Source organism: Engraulis encrasicolus, chromosome 17 (genome assembly GCF_034702125.1).
Source record: "Engraulis encrasicolus isolate BLACKSEA-1 chromosome 17, IST_EnEncr_1.0, whole genome shotgun sequence".
NCBI lineage: Eukaryota > Metazoa > Chordata > Actinopteri > Clupeiformes > Engraulidae > Engraulis > Engraulis encrasicolus.
The window spans coordinates 21,162,498-21,185,634 of record NC_085873.1 but is presented as its reverse complement, the minus strand read 5'-3'; the positions used below and the strand labels follow the sequence as shown (position 1 = coordinate 21,185,634).

The following is a 23,137-nucleotide window of genomic DNA, read 5'->3' as shown; positions in this document are numbered from 1 at the left end:
TAAAAGCATCAGCTACGTCTAATCTAGTGTAATGTAATGTAATGACTGGACTCAGCAATGCAGCAATCTTATCTCCAGAGCTCGGTCCACATCCGGACAGAGGAAGGAACCAGCCTGAAGCTGCAGCCAGAGCCGCGCTACTCTGCTGACTTCGAACCCTATGAGAGCATCAGCATGGAGGTAGGACTGTGTGTGTGTGCGCGCGTGTATGTGTGCACGTGTGATGTGCCTAGTGTCTAGACTCTACGTCTGTGTGATGTGTCTGTGTCTGTGTCTGTGTCACAGGTTGGGGGCATGCGCGTTTACGAGCGGCACCCCCTTTGCTTTCCCATTACCCGGAGGAGTAAACCAAGCACACCAAAACATGCCAAGACACAGGAAATCAGTACTACGTACACGTTTTTTTATTAAAGGACTAAAACGAGGGGGGTGGGGGGGGTGGGGGCAGGCAGTCTCTGTTTTGGGATGTCGAGGGGGGTGGCGTCACTGGTCGATGCTGGACCAACAGGAGGGGCTGGTTTCGCTGAGCGGCGCTGGCGTGGAGCAGGCTGGCTTCACTGGGCTGGGCCGGAACGGCAAGCGGGCTGGTTTCGCTGAGCGGCGCTGGCGTGGAGCAGGCTGGCTTCACTGGGCTGGGCCGGAACGGCAAGCGGGCTCGTTTCGCTGAGCGGCGCTGGCGTGGAGCAGGCTGGCTTCACTGGGCTGGGCCGGAACGGCAAGCGGGCTCGTTTCGCTGAGCGGCGCGGGCGTGGAGCAGGCTGGCTTCACTGGGCTGGGCCGGAACGGCAAGCGGGCTCGTTTCGCTGAGCGGCGCTGGCGTGGAGCAGGCTGGCTTCACTGGGCTGGGCCGGAACGGCAAGCGGGCTCGTTTCGCTGAGCGGCGCTGACGTGGAGCAGGCTGGCTTCACTGGGCTGGGCCGGAACGGCAAGCGGGGCTGGTTTCGCGATTCACTGAATGCTGGGAGAGCAGCAGGACAAATCCTACTGGACAGAGTCAGACTGGTTGGGGGCAGACTTGACACCACTGTACCTCTTCTCGTGGGGGCTTAGTATCACAGGCGGAGAACACTCGCACACCACACTGCAAACGTGTCCTGTTAACACAGCAAGCGAGGTTACCAGGCAAAAAAACTGCAAGCCACACCACAAATTATTAGGGGCCCAATGGGCCAGGACTCACACGTGCAAAGCCCCGGATGTAGAAGTATGGTGGTGTTCGGGAACACGCCCTTGGTCTCAGTCTTCAGTCTCTAGTTTCCAGTCTCCTCGTTGACAGCGCTAGGGTCCTCCAGGAGTCCACGTTTGTCACAGCAAGCACACAGCACAGCAGTCGGGTATTCACTTCAAGCACTTAGAAAGTAGCAGAAAGCATCCACATGAAGGTGGCACACACACACTATTTAAGGCTGCGACTCACGGTATCCCGGTAGATAGCGCTCCGTGGGAGGTGAAGGAAGTTCCCAGCTCTCAGATTCCCAGAGGGAGGATGGTAGAGTAGTGTCAACCGGCCGGCACCTTCGGAGCGAGCTCACTCCTTCTTAACAGTCACACGAGAGGAGAACACATTCATTAGATCGACAAAAACGCTGGGTCCAAAGCGTTGAAAGTAAACATGCACCCCAGACCACTTGATACTTGATACTTGATACTACTTAGCTTCTCGCTGCCTTCGCTCCAGTCCTTGCGCTTCTCGCCCGTTGGCTCCACCGGTCTCTCGTCTTCGCCGCCCGCCCGTTGGCTCCACCGGTCTCTCGTCTTCGCCGCCGTTTTTTCGTACTGTTGAAACCTAGGGCATATAAAGTTCTTCCTTCCACATAACCCTCCAATCGTGCTCCTCCATTCATTAGAGGCAATCATCGACACTTGTAGCACACAGCTGACCCCCATTCCACTGTTAGCTTCACTAGTGTGTTTACATTGGTTAAGGTCCGCCGCTTAACTGGCCCCGTGTGTCACAGCCAACCTTGCACAAACGTTCCTCCCCCACTCAATTCAGCCACCCGGGCGACACCTGTGTATGGCAATGCAGTGAGAGGAAAGAGATTTGTACTTCTATACTACGTACATGATTGCTTTGGCCACATGAATCATATCTTATTCATCATACTTAATAAAGCATGAATTTAATATAATAAGATACAAAAGGGATTTTGTTTTGCTTCAGACTAGTGTACTTGTATCTGTCTTCATACCTGTCATCTTTGTCCTGTCTGTGTGTCAGAGTTCTGGTGATGGCGCTAAAGTGTCTAAGGTGTTGGCGAGCAAATCTGAGTCGTGCTTGACACAAGCTGAAGCGGAGCACAGCGACCGCGTCCTGCTCAACATGGAGCAAGTCAAGGTAAGCAGAGGATCAGTAAAAGTCGGTAAAAGGTAAATGGTTAAAGGGACACTGTGTGAGATTTTAGTTGTTTATTTCCAGAATTCATGCTACCCATTCAATAATGTTACCTTTTTCATGAATACTTACCACCACCATCAAATTCTAAGTATTGATTATGACTGGAAAAATTGCATTTTTCGTACATAAAAAGGGGGATCTTCTCCATGGTCCGCCACTTTGATTTTTCAGAAATTAGCTGCAAAAATGACTGTACTTGGGCCGTACTAGAAAATATAAGTTTATGACTTAGCAAACGTTCATGAAAAGATCAAATTTGGCAATAGGCAACACAGTTTCAATGAGCAGCATAGTTGCAGTACCTTTTTTGACCATTTCCTGCACAGTGTCCCTTTAATGAACTGCACTTATATACAGTAGAGCCTTTCCACGCCTTCAAGCACTCAAAGCACTTCACATTGTATACCTCACATTCACCCCTTCACTACTAGTGGCCGTGGCCACCACACAGGGTACCACCCTACCACCAGGACCAATTTGGGGTTAGGTATCTTGCTCAAGGACACATTGATGGGGTCAGGCAGAGTGGGGCTCGAACCTGCACACTTTTCGTTGGCGAACAGGCTCCTCTAAAACCAGAGAACTATGAACTTTGATTTCATTGTTTATAAACACAACCCCGCGCACCAGCGCCAAACCCTTCTGCCAGACTGGTGTCAATTACAGTTCAGGTCTATTTTTGTCGGCAGTACTCAATCAAGTTCATTGTTCATCCGTGCCTTATTGGTATCGCTTTTCTCTCTCCACTCACACGATAGTCGACTCTACACAGTGGCGTTGAAGATGTTAGTCTAGTTAAGTAGCCCGTTTCCATTACTGTTGACATGACGTGTTATGGCTGGGTTATTTTGTTGAAATGTATAATTCATGTTGTGTGCGTGCGTGTGCGTGTGTGTTCAGGACAAAGTGATTCAATAGACTTAGACTTAGACTTAGACTTATGTTTATTGATCCCACAAGGGGAAACTTAGGGTAACGGCAGCCGCTCCTGCGGCGCCCCAAAAACAGCACAATACAGTACATTACATTACAACAAATGTAACAATAAAGTACAGCAAAGTACCTGCTAAGTGTTATACAACATTGGGTAAGGATGAGGAGAAAAAAAGATTCCATAGCTCCATATTGCAAACCACAACATCAAGACATAGAATAAAAAACCTCATATATAGCTTAAAGCAGTGGAGACAATACATTGTACAACCGGGGGGAGGGGGTGGGGTGTCAGAGATCTGGGCTTTTCGTGTAGACTGATTTGTTTAAGAACATCTCCCAAACTAAAAAGATCTCTGTGGGTTTGCGGCTGACAGGGTTTTCTACAGGAACTACCAAACCGCTTCAAAGTGTCTTTGTGTGTCAGCAGCTGCAATAGACAGTCTAGGCTTTTTTTCTGTGTACTCTGCTGAAGTAGCATTTTAATCTCTGAACAACATTTCAATCCTGTGTATGTAAATGTAATTAGGTGGTTGAATAAGAATTCAAATGTGTACATGTGTGGTGGGTGTGCGCACGTGTCTGTATGTTTGTGTGTGTGTGTGTGTGTGTTTGTTTGTGTGTGTGCACATCCGTGTCTGTGTGTGTGTGTGTGTGTGTGTGTGTGTGTGTGTGTGTGTGTGTGTGTGTGTGTGTGTGTGTGCATGCATGTGTGTGTGAACTGTATGTGTTTGTACGTATGTGTGTGTGAACTTTATGTGTTTGTACGTGTGTGTGTGCGTGCGTGCATGTGTGTGTGAACTGTATGTGTTTGTGCGTGTGTGTGTGTATGCGTGCATGCATGTGTGTGTGAACTGTATGTGTTTGCACGTGTGTGTGTGTGCGTGCGTGCATGTGTGTGTGAACTGTATGTGTTTGTACGTGTGTGTGTGTGTGTGTGTGTGTGTGTGTGTGTGAACTGTATGTGTCTGTACGTGTGTGTGTGTTTGCGTGCGTGCATGTGTGTGTGAACTGTATGTGTTTGTACGTGTGTGTGTGTGTGCGTGCGTGCATGTGTGTGTGAACTGTGTGTGTGTGGGTGAACTGTATGTGTTTGTACTTGTGTGTGTGTCAGGTCCTGCGGCGGAGTCTGGAGCTGAGTGTTCGTCGTCGTGGCAGCAGCAGTCGAGGGTCAGCGGGGGAGGAGTCAGAGGAGGAGTGGGTGGAGGAGCAGATCGAGATGGAGGAGGAGACGCAGCAGAGCAGAGGGAGCCTGGAGGAGCTCGGCCTATCAGCATCCTCCTCTTCATCCTCATCCTCCAATCACAAGCGCAACACCAGCAGCCAGCCAATCAACAGTCAGCTGCGGCCTGATGACCTCATCGTGCTGGACTTTGGTCCCTCCCCTCCGGGTAAGGGCAAATTAATTAAAATGTGTTTATTTGTACACAGCCACTTCAAATACTCCTAACACACAAGAGTCAGAGCTCTGACTTTGAAAATGTTTGCACATTACAAACGCTCGTTTATAAAGAGTGGAATGCTCTGTTTTCTTTACCCTTGTGTGGTATTCTCTTTTAGAGTGTGAGATTGAATTATTGAACATACCCTTAGATTGAAAGAATGAAGTCCAGTTGGAGTGCTTCCTGGAACTGTCTAGTTTTTTAAGATGGTGCTCTTTGGTGACAGGCTTGGTTGATTTCAAAAAAGGTTTAGAAATACCAAGGCACTCATCTTCTTTGTAATTAAAATGCCTTTAATTTGTTGGGCATTGCATGATTAAAATACTTCGACGCGTTTCGGCATGAAGCTTTCGTCATAACCTTAGATTGATTGATCCGTAATTAATTGTATATTACGCAATTATGCCTCTTACCGAAAATGTCATACAGAGGCATACTGGTTTGATACCTCTGCACGTCTGCATTCTATGACGGATTTCCGTTAGCGCAATAGCAATGGGTGGATGATGTGTTTTTTTTGACCACAGCTTGTGTGCTTTAGAATACTCTACAATACGGAGGTGCATGAACTGATTCACTTCTGGCTGCCAACCCTTACTTGGTGGCCGACTTTAAAGACGCTCAACTTTGAATATACCGTAGCTCTGAAGACATTGAAATTATCCACATTGAGTCCTGTCTCTTTTCATTTTCGTTTCAATTGCAGTGTAAAAAGAGCTGCTTGGGGGGGGGTCGCAGCGCGCTAAACCCCCCCACATTTGGGCTTACATTGCCCACGGGGACCCCGATTCGAGTCCAGCTGGGGTCATTTCCCGGCCCTCCCCCATCTCTCTCTCCCAATCTTTTTCTGTCTACTCACTCTGTCCTGTAATAATAAAGGCCAAAAATCCCAGAAAAAATACTTTAAAAAAGAGCTGCTTGATGTCCTCATCTTTTTTCAAAGCAAGTCCTCTTAGTGTTTGTGTGTGTATGACTCATGCAGGTCGTAAAGTGGAGCGCTCCCTGTCGGCGAAGAGGAAGGAGAACGTGGAGACGTACATTCCCACCAAGCCGCTGCTGGTGAAGAAACCTCACGACAGGCCTGCCTCAAGAGCCAGCACCGCCTCATCTCGTGAGTCATGTCATCCACACCCCTCACCACTTGCAACCTTCCCTTCTGATCTCACGCACATCCAGTGTCTTTATGCCGGGCGCAGGGTCAAAATGTAAAGTTCATGTAAGACAAGGAAGACCCGTTCACTGATTAGCTCCCTTTTAATCCTTGTTTTGTTTTCGTACGTTTAAGGATTGAAAGGGAGGTCATTGGTGTGCAGGTCTTCCTTGTCTTACATTAACCAGGGTTCAGGAACTACAATCCATCACCACATTTTTCCCTGCAAATGACCTCATGACATAAGCTGACTTAGCGGATGTTACAAACACACACATAATTTTCACACTCTTTAATACATGGGTTTCCCGTTTGTAAACAATCCCTGTCTGAGTGCGCAACCAGGGGTCCCTCTTCAACCTCTGATTGTTGGAGACTGCTGTCACTTAAGAAAAACGAGCTCACGTGGTTGGCTGCTTAGCATCTTGCCCCTCCTCACATTACGAATGTTTGTAAACGGGAAACCTATCTCTAATGTGTTACCATTATATGTACCGATTATAAGCCATTGCAGTTATGGGCAAGTGGTTAGGGCGTCAGACTTGTAGCCCAAAGGTTGCCGGTTCGACTCCCGACCCGCAAGGTTGGTGGGGGGAGTAATTATGCAGTGCTCTTCCCCCATCCTCCTCCATGACCGAGGTACCCTGAGCATGGTACCGTCCCACCGCACTGCTCCCTTGGGGCGCCATTGGACGCTGCCCCCTTCCACGGGTGAGGCATAAAATGCAATTTCGTTGTGTGCAGTGAGCACTTGTGTGCAGTGGAGTGCTGTGTCACAATGGGAGTTAGTTTCCCAGGTGGACTTTCTTTTGTTTTCATAACCATAGCTTTACTGATGACTCTGCCCTGCAGGTCCTGGCAGTCGCCTGGAGCGCCCCCTATCTGCCGCTCGTAAGCCACTGCAGGAGAACCGCGACTCGGAGGAGATGGTGAGTCGTGTCTTTCAGGCCCTGCAGAAGGAGAACACCCCTCTGGCCAAACACAGCACCCAGCCCCCTGACTCCCCCAAGACACACATCCAACCCCCAGACTCCCCCAAGGCACACACCCTCTCACCGGACCGTAGGCAGCGCACGCCGGAGCAGAGGAGCAGGAGGAGGTCTCCTGCACACACGCGAGAGCCTTCGCCCAAATCACCCCTGCTCTCCCCCGTCACTCCCCGGTCGCCCGGCACCACCCCTGCTGTGACCAGAGCTCACTCCCAGACGGCCGGGACGAGGACGCCCAGTCCACAGCTGGCAGAGAACAAACTCTTCAGCAGGAGTCCTGTGAGTACTGCTCACACACACACACACACACACACACACACACACACACACACACACACACACACAGTGTGAATTAGTGTTTTTTATCACCTCCACCAAGGAGGTTATGTTTTCCGTTGCGTTGGTTTGTCTGTCTGTTTTTCTGTCATTCTGTCAGCAGAACAACTCAAAAAGTGGATGGAATTTTGTTGAGTTGTTAGAAATGACAAAAGGAACAAGTGATTACATTTTGATGGTGATCCGGACCATGAACCGGATACAGGATTTAAAAAAAAAAAAAAGATTCTTCACCATTTTGGGGTGAATTTTGACTTTACAGTTTCTAACTCCACAAAAACAAGGCAGAAAGACTTGGAAAAAAAATGGAGTGTAACATAGTCAAATTTGATATTCCAAAAACCAAGTGTGTGAACCGCACAGTCATAAACATCAACAATGTTCCTGGGATGGGTCACATTATTCCTATGAGAAACGTACATGACACCATGATGTAGAGACCAATTTAAAGAACGTGTTTCTTTCTTTTGGTAAATCTCATGTATTATCAGTATAAGTTAATAAAAAGTTTACCACATAAGCATAGTCGAGTCATGTAGGCCAGAGTAGACACTAGACAGCATGGGTTTACATTCAGTAAATGGTTACATGTGGGGTTTTTTTATTCTTCAGCCGGAGTCCAGTGAGTATCAGATATGGTATCAATCATGGATTCAGTGTTACACATGCTTGGTTTTACATTTCCCCTAAAGGGTTACATGTGTTTTTTAAAGCATAATTGAGCTGTTTTCCACCCACCTGAAACACTAACCATCCCATTGTCATTCTATGTTCTTGGTGACACCACCTTACCTCTCTGTGCTCCTCCTCGAAGGTCAAGGGTCATGTGTCGAGCAGATTGGGTGGCGCCGGGGATGAGGATGAGGAGGGGGGTGAAGACGAAGCCAGCCGAGTGGCCCGAGCCATGCAGAGGATAACGCTGATGGGACCCAGGTGACTCACTAGGCTGATGCTGCAACAGCTTTTCTTTTCACTTGTGGAAACTAAAGATTGTAGCGCAATGGCTATGTTTACATGACTATTTAAATTCTGAATCAACTCACTTTAGTTTTGAATAAAGCTTAATTCTGCTTGGAAAACGTCATGTAAACACTTATTAATTCGGAATTAAATGAAAGATTAAAGGAAACTTGTGTAACTATTTAATTCTGAATTAATAACTCAGAATTAAAACCGTCATGTAAACGTAGCGACTGATTCTCAAACTGGGGGCCTTGAAAATATTTGAACTGGGGCTTGATAACATTTGCTAAAAATCAATTCATATATTTGTTTTTTTCGCTCTTGAATTTTTATTTGAGGTTTTTTATTTATGGTGCGCTGTGGTGCAGCGCGCTTAGCCTCCCACATTTGGGCTTGCATGCCCATGGGGACCCCGTTTAGAGTCTGGCCGGGGTCATTTCCGGTTCCTCCCCTGTCTCTCTGTCCCATTCGCTTCCTGTCACCATCTTCAACTGTCCTGTCAAATGAAGGCATAAAAAGCCCCGAAAAAATGTTTAAATAACAAAAATTCAAGTGGGCCCCAAGTTTGAAAAGGTTGCTGAAACGCAAAACAGAGGCTGATAGACAGCGTCATAATGGCTTCACCTTCATGACATCCACCTGTTTGCCGATTAGTTGAATCGCCAAATTATATATTTAGCACGTGTCAGCCTATACCTCACCTCTGACCCCTGAACGCCTCGCCCTCCCCGACCTGCTCCAACCGCCCATGGGATGCCTTTACACACCTCACAGAAAACCCTCTAAATACCATTATATGGGTCAAAGGCGTATTTTGGGGCTCAGATGTCAGGTGGCGCAACGGCATCCAATGCCTAGAAATTGGTGGTTGACATGATGCAATGAATATGTTTCTTACATACTCCACTAAAAACACACAAACAAAAATCCACACAATCGTGGCACAGAGTGTGGTTGCGCGCCCTGACATGTGCTACTGCTGAAACGTCATTGACCCACAGAACTACTCACTTTACACACCAATTTAGCCTTGACACTCCACACTAGTAGGTCAGCTGTGCAGGTGTCTGTTCCTGTGCGGTTAGCTCTGCACTTTACATTACATTGCATTTTGTATGTGGCTAGCAACCTATTGTATGTGGCTAACACCCTATTCCAGAATGAATGAGGCACAGCGGCTACTATCCATGCATTCATGTGCTTTGGGAATTATGGTAAATAGCAAACGCAGACATGGGAAGGACACATGAATGCCCCCCTTGCGGTATTTTCCACTGGACAACTTGTCGAAAAATTTTGTACGAGTTTCCGAGTCTGGATAATACCTATCTCCCGAGCACATGAAAGGCACATAGTATGAATCTACAGCAGTGAGGAGGATGGGTTTCTCAAGGGCAACTTGGGTATAGATTAGGGTGCAGGAATCCCAAAATGACCTCAATTAGGGCTGCACAATACATATATCGAAAATGTATCGAAATCGCGATCTAGAGTGGTGATATGCATAACGCGAAAAATGACTTAATTGTTGCAAATAAGTTAACCATTTCTGTGCAGTCCAATCACTTGCAGAATGTCAACAAATGCGCAAGAAGCCCGCCATGACCAAAGCCACGCCCCCACACAGACCGACAAATTAGTGACAGGAAAAACACTTTGCTATATTTCTAAATATCATTTAAATATCGTTATCGAGGTATTGCATGCTGTTACCGAGTATCGAATTTTTGTTTCTGATATCGTGCAACCCTACTCACAATATACCAAAACTCACTTACCTTTTTGTTTTCTTCGCTTTCTCCTCTTTCTTCCAGTCAACAGAAGAAGCTGCTGAAAGCTCTGGAGCGCATCGAGTCTGAGTCTCAGCTGGAGTTCCAACCCCCTCTCATGAGTCCAAGCACCCTGAGCAGCAGTCCAGTCAGTACCCTGCTGATGTTTCAGACACCATTAGAGTCCCAGAGTCCATTGGTTCCACATCACTAAGATTTTTATCATTCATTTTCAGGCGCATTGGTCCCACAGCCCATTGGTCCCACAGCATATTCCTGCTGCTCCATGTTCTCACATTTCTAAGAATTTATTCAAATTTAGGCGAAGAGAAAGGCACGTTCTCTTAGTTTACTCGGAAATGTGGGAACATGGAGTTTTGGAACATAGGGCCTATTTTTTAATAATTTCTTCAAAATATGGAAACATGGAGCAGCAGGAATAAGCTGTGGGACCATTGGGCTGTGGGAACATAGAGCTGACCCCCACAGGACACATGGTGATAGTGTATAGTGGACTCCACTAAGTGGAGTACTGTATGTATGCTAGTAAATGACAACATGAAATGCAGTTTTCTGCATTCCTATCAGTTGATACATGACTTTAGCAGAACAGAGTGCAGGCACATAGTATATCAGATGTGAAAGCACCATCAGATTGTGTTCATTCATTACAAAATAAATGTCCCACTTGTTGACCAGGACAATGAGATTGTATTACTTACTAACCTTAAAATAATTTTAGCTTGCAATATCTCACCCACTGCCCACTGCCCATCCCTCTGTCCTACAGTGTGGCAGTTCTGGGTTCAGTATAAATGACAATGAGTGTGTTTATATGCAGTTCAGTATCCCTAATATGAGGCTTATCCCAGTTATTAGCAAATTCGAGATAAGGGTTTTATATGGACACTAGAGTTATATTCCAGTCTACATTCTTGGCCGTTATAGAATTCTCTTCAAATGCATGAAGGGCACGTCTTTTCTGGCTTTGACCAGTAGCAAACCAAGGGATGCGGGTCAGCCATGCCATTTGGGAACCGCTAATTGTTGTGCTCTAGGTCAGACCAAGTCTCGGGAGACTTAATTAGACACAAGACCCTTGACCTTCGAGGAGGAGCACAGAGAGGAGACCTGATGATAATCAGGCTATCCATGTGCTGCTCTTTGTGACGACAGAAGAACCAGGCGTCATCAGGTCCCGAGGTGCCGTCCACTCTGTACGTGACCATGGAGATCCTGTCCAACTGGGGGAACCCCTGGCACGTGGGCCTCACCGAGATGCAGTTCTTCGGCGGAAAGAACCGGAAGATCTACGTGTCGCCCCACGACCTGGATATCCGCAACGCACAAGAGCCGGGGAACCTGGGAGCACTGGTGAACGGGAAGACCAAGGCAAGTGTAGACTTGGAGAAGATTGTGCACATTCCTGGTAAAGTTTCAGGACAAAGGTTGTTGCAGGTTTTTAGATGCGTCCTAGCATCTCTATAAGAGGGTATGTCCGTCCATCCGTTGGTCTGTCCGTCTGAAACGCATTCTTTAAATAAACCAAAACACCATCGCCACAGCTTTTCATGTTATTCGCTTCATATTTGTGCTTTTGGACGAATCTTTGTCTGCCTATCGGACTTGATTTGGTTACCCCACTTTGTCTTTGCTTTTCTTTATTTCCTTTATTTTCGGCATCAATAATACAGTTTCACTGAAGTGCATTCAGCTCCTGTGCGCGACTCCTTTTTTGTTTCCGCCCCGAGAACTACATTTCAACCATTGATGGCCCTGGACTTCCTCCAGCTGTAGTTCTCTAGCCTGGCAAGTCAGTCTGTAACATGAAAAGCTTAGCCTGGCACCACACCATTGGTGAAGCACCCAACGGTTGACGAAAATGGTACAGTATCACTCTGCGTAATAGGCCAGTGTGTGTGCCCATGGCTCTGTCTGCCTGTGTTTTGTACAAGTGGCTGTAATAGTATTATGGTTGTAAAGATATTAACGTTTTATGGTGGCACCCTTTTAGTATTATGTTTGTTTCTGTGCATATGCCACTAAGTACCAGAACATCTGGGCTTGTGTTTTAGTTGTGCTTTCTAATGTGTGTGTGTGTGTGTGCGTGTGCGTGTGCGCATGTGTGTGTACCTGTGTGCGCGCGCTATTTGTGTCTATGCCACTAAGTACCAGAACATCTGGGTTTGTTTTATTTGTACTTTCTAATGTATGTGTGTGTGCGCTATCTGTGTGCGCGCTCGCTGTCTCTGTGTGTGTGTGTGTGTGTGTGTGTGTGTGTGTGTGTGTGTGTGTGTGTGTGTGTGTGTGTGTGTGTGTGTGTGTGTGTGTGTGTGTGTGTGTGTGTGTGTGTGTGTGTGTGTGTAGACTACCAAGGAGAGGAACATGTGTCTGTGTGCGTTGTCTAATGTGTGTGTGTGTGTGTGTGTGTGTGTGTGTGTGTGTGTGTGTGTGTGTGTGTGTGTGTGTGTGTGTGTGTGTGTGTGTGTGTGTGTGTGTAGACTACCAAGGAGAGGAACATGTGGCTGTGTGCGTTGTCTAATGTGTGTGTGTGTGTGTGTGTGTGTGTGTGTGTGTGTGTGTGTGTGTGTGTAGACTACCAAGGAGAGGAACATGTGGTTGTGTGCGTTGTCTCCGCCGGTGCAGCTCTACTTCATCCTGAGGAACACGGAGCGCACCCCACACTTCTCACTCACACACATCAAGATCTGGAACTACAACAAGAGCCTCAACGTAAGTGTGTGCGTGTGTGCGTGTGCGTGTGCGTGTGCGTGTGTGTGTGTGTGTGTGTGTGTGTGTGTGTGTGTGTGTGTTTGCGCTTGAGGAACACGGAGCGCACCCCGCACTTCTCACTCACACACATCAAGATCTGGAACTACAACAAGAGCCTCAACGTAAGTGTGAACTACAACAAGAGCCTCAACGTAAGTGTGTGCGTGTGTGTATAGTTTTGTGTTTCCATAACAGAAGCCTCAGCTGTGTGTGTGTGTGTGCGTGTGTGTATAGTTTTGTGTTTCCATAACAGAAGCCTCAGCTGTGTGTGTGTGTGTGTGTGTGTGTGTGTGTGTGTGTGTGTCTGTGTCTGTGTCTGTGTCTGTGTGTCTGTGTGTGTGTGTCTGTGTGTGTGTGTGTGTGTGTGCACTCAACGCAAGTGTGTGTGTGCGCTATCTGTGCGTCTGTGTGTGTGCATCTATGTGTGTGTGTGTGTGTGTGTGTGTGTGTGTGTGTGTGTGTGTGTGTGTGCGCATCTATGTGTGTGTGTGTCTGTGTGTGTGTGTCTGTGAGCGCGTGTGTGTACTCACGCTTGACTGTCTGCCTGAATGTGGAACAGCAGGAGATTAACTGAACGGATTACAGAGGCTTCATATGCACACACACACACACACACACACACACACACACACACACACACACACACACACACACACACACACACACACACACACACACACACACACACACACACACACACACACACACACTAAAGCGCACCAGCCAGCATGCTGCCGGTGGGTAGAGGGAGGGTTTAAGCCCCGAATACATTAGCCCAGTCATGGCGGGACACTAAGGTTGCATCACTGTGGAGTGGATGTGCATTTATTTGGTGTGTATCTGTGTGTATATAGTAATATGTGTGTTTGTGGCTCTTTATGACTACTACAGATTAGCATAGTGTGGGTCTTTTCAGTGTTGTGTTGTGCGTTGTGTGTGGCTAATAGTGATGTATGGGCTGTTGTGAAGTTAGCGTTAGCCAGCCTGAGTCTCAGCAGAAGCATAAGCTGTCATGTCCTGTCCTGTCCTGTCCTGGTGCTGTCGTGAAGGAGCTTTCATGTGTCATTTTGTCGGAAAGGAGCTCACTGTCATTTTGTCACCACTGTGGTGAGGAGGGGTTCATTGTGTGTGTGTGTGTAGTTTTACTATGTGTGTGTCTGTGTGTTTTGAGGATTATGGAGTCATTTGTGTCTTTGTGGATTCATGTGTGAGTCAGTTTTTGTGGATTTGTGTGTGAGGGAATAGTGTGGGTATGTTGTATGTTGGTGTGTAGAGTAGAGTAGTATCTTACTTTGTGAGACCTTCTGTGGAGTTTGTAAGTCATTTAAGTTGTGTGAGTTACATTGTGTGTTTAAGTGTGTAAGTGTTTGTTTAGTAGCTCTTAGTATTCTGAAAAACTCATCATGTGTTGCTGAAATTTGCAGGTGTAGCTAAACCTACTCATGGGTTTTCTGTACAGACTTAATACATTATGTTTTTTTATAATTAATGCATCTTGACTGTTTTCCCCATGGTGCCATCTATTGAACTGTGTGTGTGTGTGTGTGTGTGTGTGTGTGTGTGTGTGTGTGTGTGTGTGTGTGTGTGTGTGTGTGTGTGTGTGTGTGTGTGTGTGTGTGTGTGTGTGTGTGTGTGTGTGTAGAGCATTACATTGGTATTGATGTAGAAGACACAAAACACATTGGACATTGGTGCTTGTCATGTGAAGCTGTATGTCAAGTGTGTGTGTGTGTGTGTCTACACTATAATGTAATGTGTGCCTGTGTGTATACTTTAGGATCTAGATATCGGCGCTCGTCATGTGAAGCTGTACGTCAACTGTGTGTGTGTGTGTGTGTGTGTGCCTGTGTGTATACTTTAGGATCTAGATATCGGCGCTCGTCATGTGAAGCTGTACGTCAACAGCACGCTGGTGTTTGAGGGCGAGGTCCTGAAGGGATGCGGCAACTCTGTCTTTGACTACAGCACCGCCGTGGACCTGCGAGAACTCCATCTCCCAGAGTGCAACACTCCCAGCCCCGTCACTTCCTCCCACAGCCTGAGGGGCTGCAGCCCGCCCCCGTCACACAATGATGATGACACCCCGTCCAGAGAGGAGCAGGAAGTCAGCAGCCTTTACAACCACGCCAAAGAGCCGATAGAGGCCAGCAAGGTAGAGGGAAGCAAGACCACAAAACACACAAAGGGGTCTTGTCATTATCCTAACTTAGTGTTTCTTAAAGGGGGCGGTACAGCCCCTCAGGGGGCGTTGGGGAGCCCCAGGGGAGAAGGATACAATTGATTGGGGGCGGGGCTTAGTTCCCATTGAGGGGCATTAGTCTATTTTATTTTTCAAACCAAGGGGACGTTGGCAGGTTTATGATGAGGTCAAGGGGGCATTGGGAGGCTTATGAGGAGGTCAAGGGGGCGTTTGTTCAAAAAAGGAACCACTGTCCTAACTCCTGTCCTCCATTGTGCTTGCAAGGTGTCATTGGAAGGGATAGAGCCCAGCAAAGTAGAGGGAAGCAAGACTACAAAACACACCAAACCTCATTGACATGACACCTTTCATTGTTATGTCGATAATGCCTAGCCATCAAGATGAGTTTGCAACAAAGCATGGCTAGGAGAAAACACACAAAGGATTCTTTCCATTTTCCTCTCTCCCGTCCTTCCTTGTGCTTGTGGCCTCGTGATGATGTCACAAGACATCATTGATGACAGAAGTTTAATTCAATAGCTCACAAAAGCACACTTCAAAGGACATTTCCTCATTTGCTATCGGGATGTTGAAGGGGCAAAAGTCGTTTTGACCAGGCTGACAGCAGGGAAGCTTCATGGTGTCGCAGACTTTATTTTCGATTAGTTTTCACATTTGCCGTCCAGTTTTGAGAAGAGCAGCTCTCCTTTTGAAGGCACAGCCACTGTTGGAGAGATTTGGTCATTTATGAAATTCTCTGAAACGTTCATTCGGCTCTCAGGAATTTCCCTCAAAAACACATTTGCCATCCAGTTGTTGTTTTTTGTGTTGTTGTCTCAAGTGATGCTGGCTTGTGATGTTGGCTTGATTATGTCCTCTTTTGAAAGTCGCTTTGGTTATAAAGTGTCTGCCAAATGCAATGTAATGTAATGTAATGTAATAATGCTTAAAAATATATTTGAAAAGTTGTATTGCAAAATTACGGAAGTGAGATTTTTTTGACTTTATTCGAAATGGCTGTTCAGACGTCCTATCATCTATGTGCGAATTCATGCCCCATGTCTGTTTCCCAAAATGTTCCAAAATGGATATACAGTAGTACGTCATTTTACAAAACTCTTTTTTCATTTTTGGATGTTTTTCTGTGTCACTTTCCCCCCAGCAGCAGGCAACGCCAGCTCATCCCCCCAGAACAACAACAACAACAGCAGCAGCAGCAGCAGCAGCAGCAGCAGCATCATCAGTGATGCAGAAGGACTCTCTGGACTTGGACTCCCACCCTCTGGAGCCGACCTCCCCCTCCCCTTCCCCTACGCCGAGCAGCCAGACCACGGAGACCAGCGGCAGGCCGCGCACAATCACCACGGTGACCACACAGCCCTCCGGCCGCACGCCCGACTGGCTCAACCCCAGTGGCAGCAGCAGGATGATGGCCGCCAGCGAAGTCTCCGAGCTGGCGTCGGAGCGGGAGAGGGAACGGGAGAGGGAGAGAGATCGGGAGAGGCCGTCGTGGTTGGTGCCATCGGAGCCCAAGGGCTCGTCATTGTTGTCGTCGTCCTCGTCATCCTCGGTTCTGCCGGAGCTGGCGTGCCACCCAGGCCGGGTGTGCCAGGGGGCCGTCCAGAGGCCCGCTCATGCTCACACTCACGGCCGCCCGCAGAGACGCACCAGCTCTGAGTTCAGCGCAGACTCCCTGGATCTGGACTCCGAGCTGGCCTTGGACATCCGGCCCTCGGACAGGGAGCGGGACAGAGACAGGGGGGACAGGGAGTGGGACAGAGACCGAGGGGACAGGGGCGACAGAGAGAGGGGTCGTGGGGACCGGGAGAGGGATCTGGGCTCGGACCTACTGGAGGATTTCTGCGAGCGAGCGGAGAGGCCGGTCAGCGGGAGGAGAGGGTCGACACGTGGCGGCACCAGGTCCACAATCGGCCACAATGCAGACCTGGCACCCAGCACCAGCAGCTCAGGTACCTATAGACTCACGCAAACATCTGGTTTTGTAGAGCATCTGACGGTGCATACACACCGCAAGCGCAGAAGTCCACTTAACGTCCACTGAACGTGTCCGGTGTCAGTCCGAAACGGTTAGAATACATGGAAACAAATCATGCCTTGCACACAGGAGCGCGGTGTTAGCGTGGCGCATGTCCGGCCACGCGAGCGGCAGACCGGACATATCCGCGATGCTCCTTGAAAATAGAACTCTACTAGTCTATTTTCCTGCGCGGACGTCCGTGTTCAATGAGCGGCTTCCATTGAAAATGAATGGCTGCTGCCCGCGGATAGAACGTGGACGCTGACTGTGCAGGACCTATAGGACTCGCAATGCTCCCGGACACGTTAAGCGAACGCGAATATCTCGGTGTGTATATACCGTAAGGGTGCAAGTCAGTTCTCCAAACTTTCCCCCCTTTCCTTGAAAAAGAAATGAAGCCTTGTGGCACATGAGGAAATGTGACTATTCGAAAGTTGGCTTGACAGGAAGCGTTATTTTTCAGGTGCATCACATTGGTATTTGAAATGTTTGGTAAAGTCAGTTGGACATTCATCTTAGTCTACAACGAGGACCGGAGAAAATGGTGCGAGTTTGGAGAAGGGACTTGCACCCTAAGCATGGCCGTTACTAGGTTTGAGAAATAGGGGGATTAGCTACACGAATGTCGAGGATGCTCAAGGAGCCCTTCTAAAATGGCCCTAGCAATGCCCCTCACCGTAAGACATGCTCCTCCATGGGACACAAAATCGAGAACAGTACTTTCATGATTTAGACTCTGTATTTAATTTGACTAAACTGCACTGTAAACTGCACTGTCTCTGGTAGTCTCTGCCGATGGGCCTGACAACGGGCCTTATCACTCTTTGCTGAGAACACTCAATTACATCATGACAACATTACTATGGCAATGTAGAGACTCCGATTAAAGACTTTGTCCAATTAAGTAATCGATTAAGACTTGGACATTACCATTTTGGTAACAATAAGGTTATCAAAGAGACACTGCACCCTTTCTAACCTGTCACTGGATCGCTTCCTAACTACTTTTTTTGGTTTGTTTGTTTGTTTGTTTGGATTGCTTCTGTTGGTATACCAACACAGTTACACAGAGTTGAAAATAGCTGCTTGTGTGAAGTAGGAGTTTGGGAAGTAGATTAGGGTGGCAGCTAGCCAGGCCATGCCCTCCTAGTGACACAACACCTTCAGCGTTGCTTCTTCTCAGGCCAGGAGCAATACAAATATTGTTTCTGAGCTCCGGAAAAATCGGGAACTCCTCACACTTTTTTTAAGCAAGCAATCAGTAGCAAACCAAGGGAGGCGGGTCAACCATACCGTTTGGGAAATGTTAATTGTCATGCTCTTGTCAAGTCTCGAAGAGATTTGACAGTCGATGATAATCAGGCTATGTGGCAGCTACAGTGAGCTTGTCTTCACCTCGCATGCCTTGCTGAGGCTGAGTAATCCCCCTTTAGTCAAGGGAGGTAGGCATCGGGTAGCCTGGGAACTGCCATACTGCCTTTAGTTCTACACAATCGTACTGATCTGAAAGACAGTATGGAAGCTTTGATCAAAAACAGACCAGATCATGGTCCCTGTCTCTATCCAATCAGAGAGCGGGATGGATGTGTCATAATGGCCAAGTATTCCGACCTTTACAGGGTCTCTGTCCAATCTGAGAGCAGGGCATGGTGTTATAATGGCCAAGTATTCTGCCCCCTTCGGAATTTACAGTAGGCAGGTCACCAGACCTAATCTCACTTGTGATTAGGTCTGGTGGTAACCAGTCAAGGTATCAAGACAGCCTACTGCAGGGCAGTGTTGCCAGTTGGGCGGTTTCCCACCCAATTGGGCTGTTTAGGATGGCCGTCTGTAGGTAAAGAAGGCGTTTGACTGGTTTTTCTGTGGATTTATTGCCATAGAAATCAATGTAATTTTGTTAAAATTGGGCAGGATTTAAGTGCCTCCAGGCGTTTTTTTAGCATTTTTTTTTTTGGCTGGAAATGATCTTAAACCCTGCCTGCGGGTCACTTGCAGAGAGTGACAACAGAGAGGGTCTATGGGTAGTACGAGATAGGCGACTTTTTCCGGGTGGTACTGTCAACTAAGTGGCACCATCCAGACAGCGCAGAGGAGCGCCAAGGAGCGCAGAGGCTGTTAGACTGAATGGGGTCCCATGGAGCTCAACCACAGATGCTGCCATTACTTTGGGAGAGAACTGGTATCATCGTTTCATTTTATTTTCACCAAAGGCAGGATAAATTATCCTTTCTAACAGCAGTTAGTTTGAATGTTTAAACTCGCTGGATCTTTGTAAAATACGTCTTTATTGTCAATATGACGTCACAAGTGGCTTCACACACTGCGTTTGGATTGGTCGGCCGGCTGCGTTGCTGTGATCACGACTGCCGTAAAGCAATTCTGTTAGCAAGATGCTAGCGGAGCCTGACTCATAAATACCAAAGCTGTAAGAAATCAGAAAGACATAACTCCCATGTTATTATACATTTCATTGAAATTCACATTGGTTTCTCAGAACTTACAGTAATATTGTCAAGTTTCAGCCGACAGCGAGCACAATTGTCAGTTATTAGCGCCAGCCTTATGGCCTCTGCTGTCTCGACAGCGCTCCCTAGGTGAACTGCAGGCACGGGTTGGAGGGCGAGATTGGACACTGTATGTAAACCCACTGTGGTGGCAACAAGCCCCTCTAACGTGCTGTAGCTACTGCCAGGCCAAGTGGTTCAGGTCTATAAATTGACAGCCGACACAGTGACACACATGTTGATTACAAAAGTGTGTTAAGCCTTCAAGGGGTGACTAAGGTGATTTCCTTGGATGTCTACCTGAAAATCAACACTGATTTTCAATGAGTGCCAGTAGTCGATTAAAAACATGATCAGGGTCATCATGTCTGTCTTCAGATTTTCTTATCCCACATGATTTGGCCGTTAGACAATCCTGCTTGTTGCGATTGTTAAGACGTATGTAAGGACTTGCAGGCATTGGCTGCACAAAGGTGCAGCCATTTGCTCATGAAAACGATTAAGGTAAGCGTACCCATTAAGCCCATGTACCCTTTAAGCCCACTTTCAACTTTGAGGTCAATTTAAAGAAAGGGAAAAGGTGAATTTTGTTGTTCATCACCCTATCCAATTAAAGGGTTTAGTAACTGACAAAATGTTTTTTATTGCAAACAAATCACATTTTTTATCGTCGAGTTATTCCCGTCCAAGTGAATCCAGTCTCAGGACTACTGACAAGAAGTTGCCTCAAAACTTTGCTGTTTTGGGACATGTCAGATATCATAGAATATCAGCTAGTTTAAGTCAAATGTTTTGAAAATACTTTCATATTTAGTAAACTAAGAGGTAAATGTAATGATTTTTATATATATACATGCAGTGTTTTACTAAATTATAGCATTTCCCTTCAAATGGAAAGATGTGTTTTATGAGCGAGCACACGCCGATATTTTCTTGATACAACCACACACCATCTTTATCTTACTATACCGTAAGACTTAAGGTGGTTAGGTATGAATTCTAAGCATATTCCAGTTTGTTTGGCATTGGTCTTTAAAGAAATGCATCATGAAATGTTTTGTGGAGTTGATTATTTCCATAAAATAGCTTTTTGTATAGGCGGGCTTAATGGGTACAAGGTGGGCTTAAATAGTACACCCCATTGAAATGCATGCAAGTTTGCATGCATTCTTATGAAAAATGCCTTTGAGGGACATAAAAAGTGCTGTACAATCCCAAGTTGTTGGTTTAAAAGGCGTAATGTAATGAACTAACAATAATCAATAAGAAAAAATAAATTTCTCTGCTTGGATGAAGAATTTTATGAAGTATATGAAGTAAGAGATGCCGTAATATTTAATTAGGTTTTATGCACTATTTTTTTAGCAAATCTTACATTTTTGGTCTGAAACCATTTATGCCATGTAGGCTCCACTGTTTAAACTCAATTCACACACCTCACCAGGTATTTTGATAGAGAAATAACTATATGAGCTTATTTGGAACACAAGTGGGCTTAAATGGTACCAATGGTACCATTTAAGCCCAGTCAGACTTTTCACTTTTCTCGTAAAAAATCTTCATATTGTACTTTGAAATATCCATCAACTCAGTGACAAACATTGAGAAGAGAGGTAAATCTTACTATTTAACAAAATATTTCACAAAAAAAATATTTGAAGATGATTGAAAAATAAAGAAATTTAGATTTTGGTGGGCTTAATGGGTACGCTTACCTTACCGGTAAACGTTACCTTTTAGGTAAGGGTTGTTTCATCCAAAGTTCATTATCATATCATCCCAAACTATGAATAGTTTTGGGAAGATTTGAAAGTTGTGGTTTGTTGTAGTTTGCTGCTTGCTCCACTAAGACATTGTAACTCTGGTTGTTGTTTTTTTTCTCCAAAATGCACACACATAGTATGTTCTGCCATAGTATGCCCCATATGTGCGAGAAGTAAGCAAGAATATATAACAAACTTACACAGTCCACCCTTTTTTAGATTTTCACATATTTGCAGTATTTCCAAGCATTATTCATGAATGTGCATATCATTTTCTTCTCAGTTTTTTCAGTACTTAGATTTATTGGATCAGAATTATTAGCATATCTTAGCATAATCACTGAAAGTGAATAGGGGCATTAGCATCAAGCCACAAGTGATCACAGGACAGGATTAAATAGCTGTTTTGCACTCTGGTGAATTGTACATTCATTTTAAAGTACTTTATAAGTACATTTGATGATGTTTTGTTTGCCCCATAGACTTGCATTGCTACGCTTATTTTGGCTATACTGTTAAACTAGGAAATGGAAACACACAGACAAAAATGATATGCACATTCATGAATAATGCTGGGAAATACTGCAAATATGTGAAAATCAAAAAAGGGTGGACTGTTCCTTTAAGTAGAGCCTACCGTTCCACAGATCAAAAGAGCTCCAGAGTGTCAGAGCGTGTGTGTGTGTGTGTGTGTGTGTGTGTGTGTGTGTGCGTGTGTGTGTGTGTGTGTGTGTGTGTGTGTGTGTGTGTGTGTGTGCGTGTGTGTGCGTGTGTGTGTGTGTGTGTGCGTGTGCCTCAGGTGGAGAACAGGCAACATGTGCTGAGTGGAAACCTGGTTGACACTCTGGAGAGAAAAGAAAGGAAAAGAAAGGGGAAAAAAGATCATGAATCCTTAAATAGCTCATCATAATACAATCTCAGACACCCAATAGCCATAGAAATAAGCTGAGCCACAGCAGTGATGATAGAGGCAAGTCATTACTTCTTGGTATTAGTCAAGGACATTTTGTTCTGACCAATTAATTTGCCTTTTTTTTAATCAGAAAAGCTTTCTTTGATTAGGCCTGTTTCGCCTCCGTTAAGGACACAAGCCAGAGAAATACATACAGAAGATTGGCTCTAGATTGATAGTCAGAGGCTGACGTTGACATCGGTCATCTTATATACACACCATACCTTATGAGTATTGCACTTCTCTGTTTCTGTTTCTGTTTTTATCAATTACTTTTCCTTTTCTAATGGAGCTAGGGCATTGGGCAGGGGCCAGCAATTCTATTATTTTCGATACTTAAGAATGCCTCATGATGCGATGCGATTCGATTCAATCCTCAGATTATATTGCGATATATTGCGATAGTACATTTCGCTTATTATTTACACCCCTAACTCATCCAGTATCTTATCACACCTCTCCGTTCCTGTTTCAGGGCTGGGTCCATCGGTCACAGGCTCCAGTCGGCGTCAGCGGCCCCCGTGGCACAGCGAGCAGGAGGACTCGCTCATGGAGTCCTGGGACTCGCTCACCAAGTTCAACCAGAGCCAGCGCGGCCGCATCTCCAACATGGCGTACGAGGGCGACATCTTCGACGAGTTCCTACAGCGCCAGAATACCCAGCAGCACCAGCAGCAAACGCAGCACCACCACCAGTAGGCCGATATTCATTTCATCATTTCATTTTTGTTTACATGTATATATTTATTATATGTGTACTTATTTTCTTCTATTTTGTCTAGTTTCCTCTCTTGTCTTTTTGCTTTTCCTTTCTTGCTTCTTTCTATCTTTTCTACATCACTCCATTATTTTTTAACATTGTTTATCCATTTGTTAAGCACTTTGAGCTGCATGCCTTGTATGAAATTGTGTTATACAAATACAGTTATTACTATTATTATTATTATGA

At 46.1% G+C, this 23,137-nt stretch overlaps 1 protein-coding gene across 1 annotated transcript in view; it reads left to right on the top strand.

Moving 5' to 3' along the window:
- LOC134467939 (katanin-interacting protein) overlaps window positions 1–23,137 on the top strand; it is a 60,537-nt gene that overhangs the window by 9,174 nt on the left and 28,226 nt on the right. Inside the window, 13 exon segments of the mRNA XM_063221944.1 lie at window positions 79–180; window positions 2,222–2,338; window positions 4,446–4,722; window positions 5,756–5,884; window positions 6,776–7,191; window positions 8,063–8,181; window positions 10,026–10,128; window positions 11,157–11,372; window positions 12,576–12,713; window positions 14,614–14,904; window positions 16,094–16,901; window positions 22,664–22,843; window positions 22,846–22,883. Coding sequence (XP_063078014.1) covers window positions 79–180; window positions 2,222–2,338; window positions 4,446–4,722; window positions 5,756–5,884; window positions 6,776–7,191; window positions 8,063–8,181; window positions 10,026–10,128; window positions 11,157–11,372; window positions 12,576–12,713; window positions 14,614–14,904; window positions 16,094–16,901; window positions 22,664–22,843; window positions 22,846–22,883 — 2,934 coding nt within the window.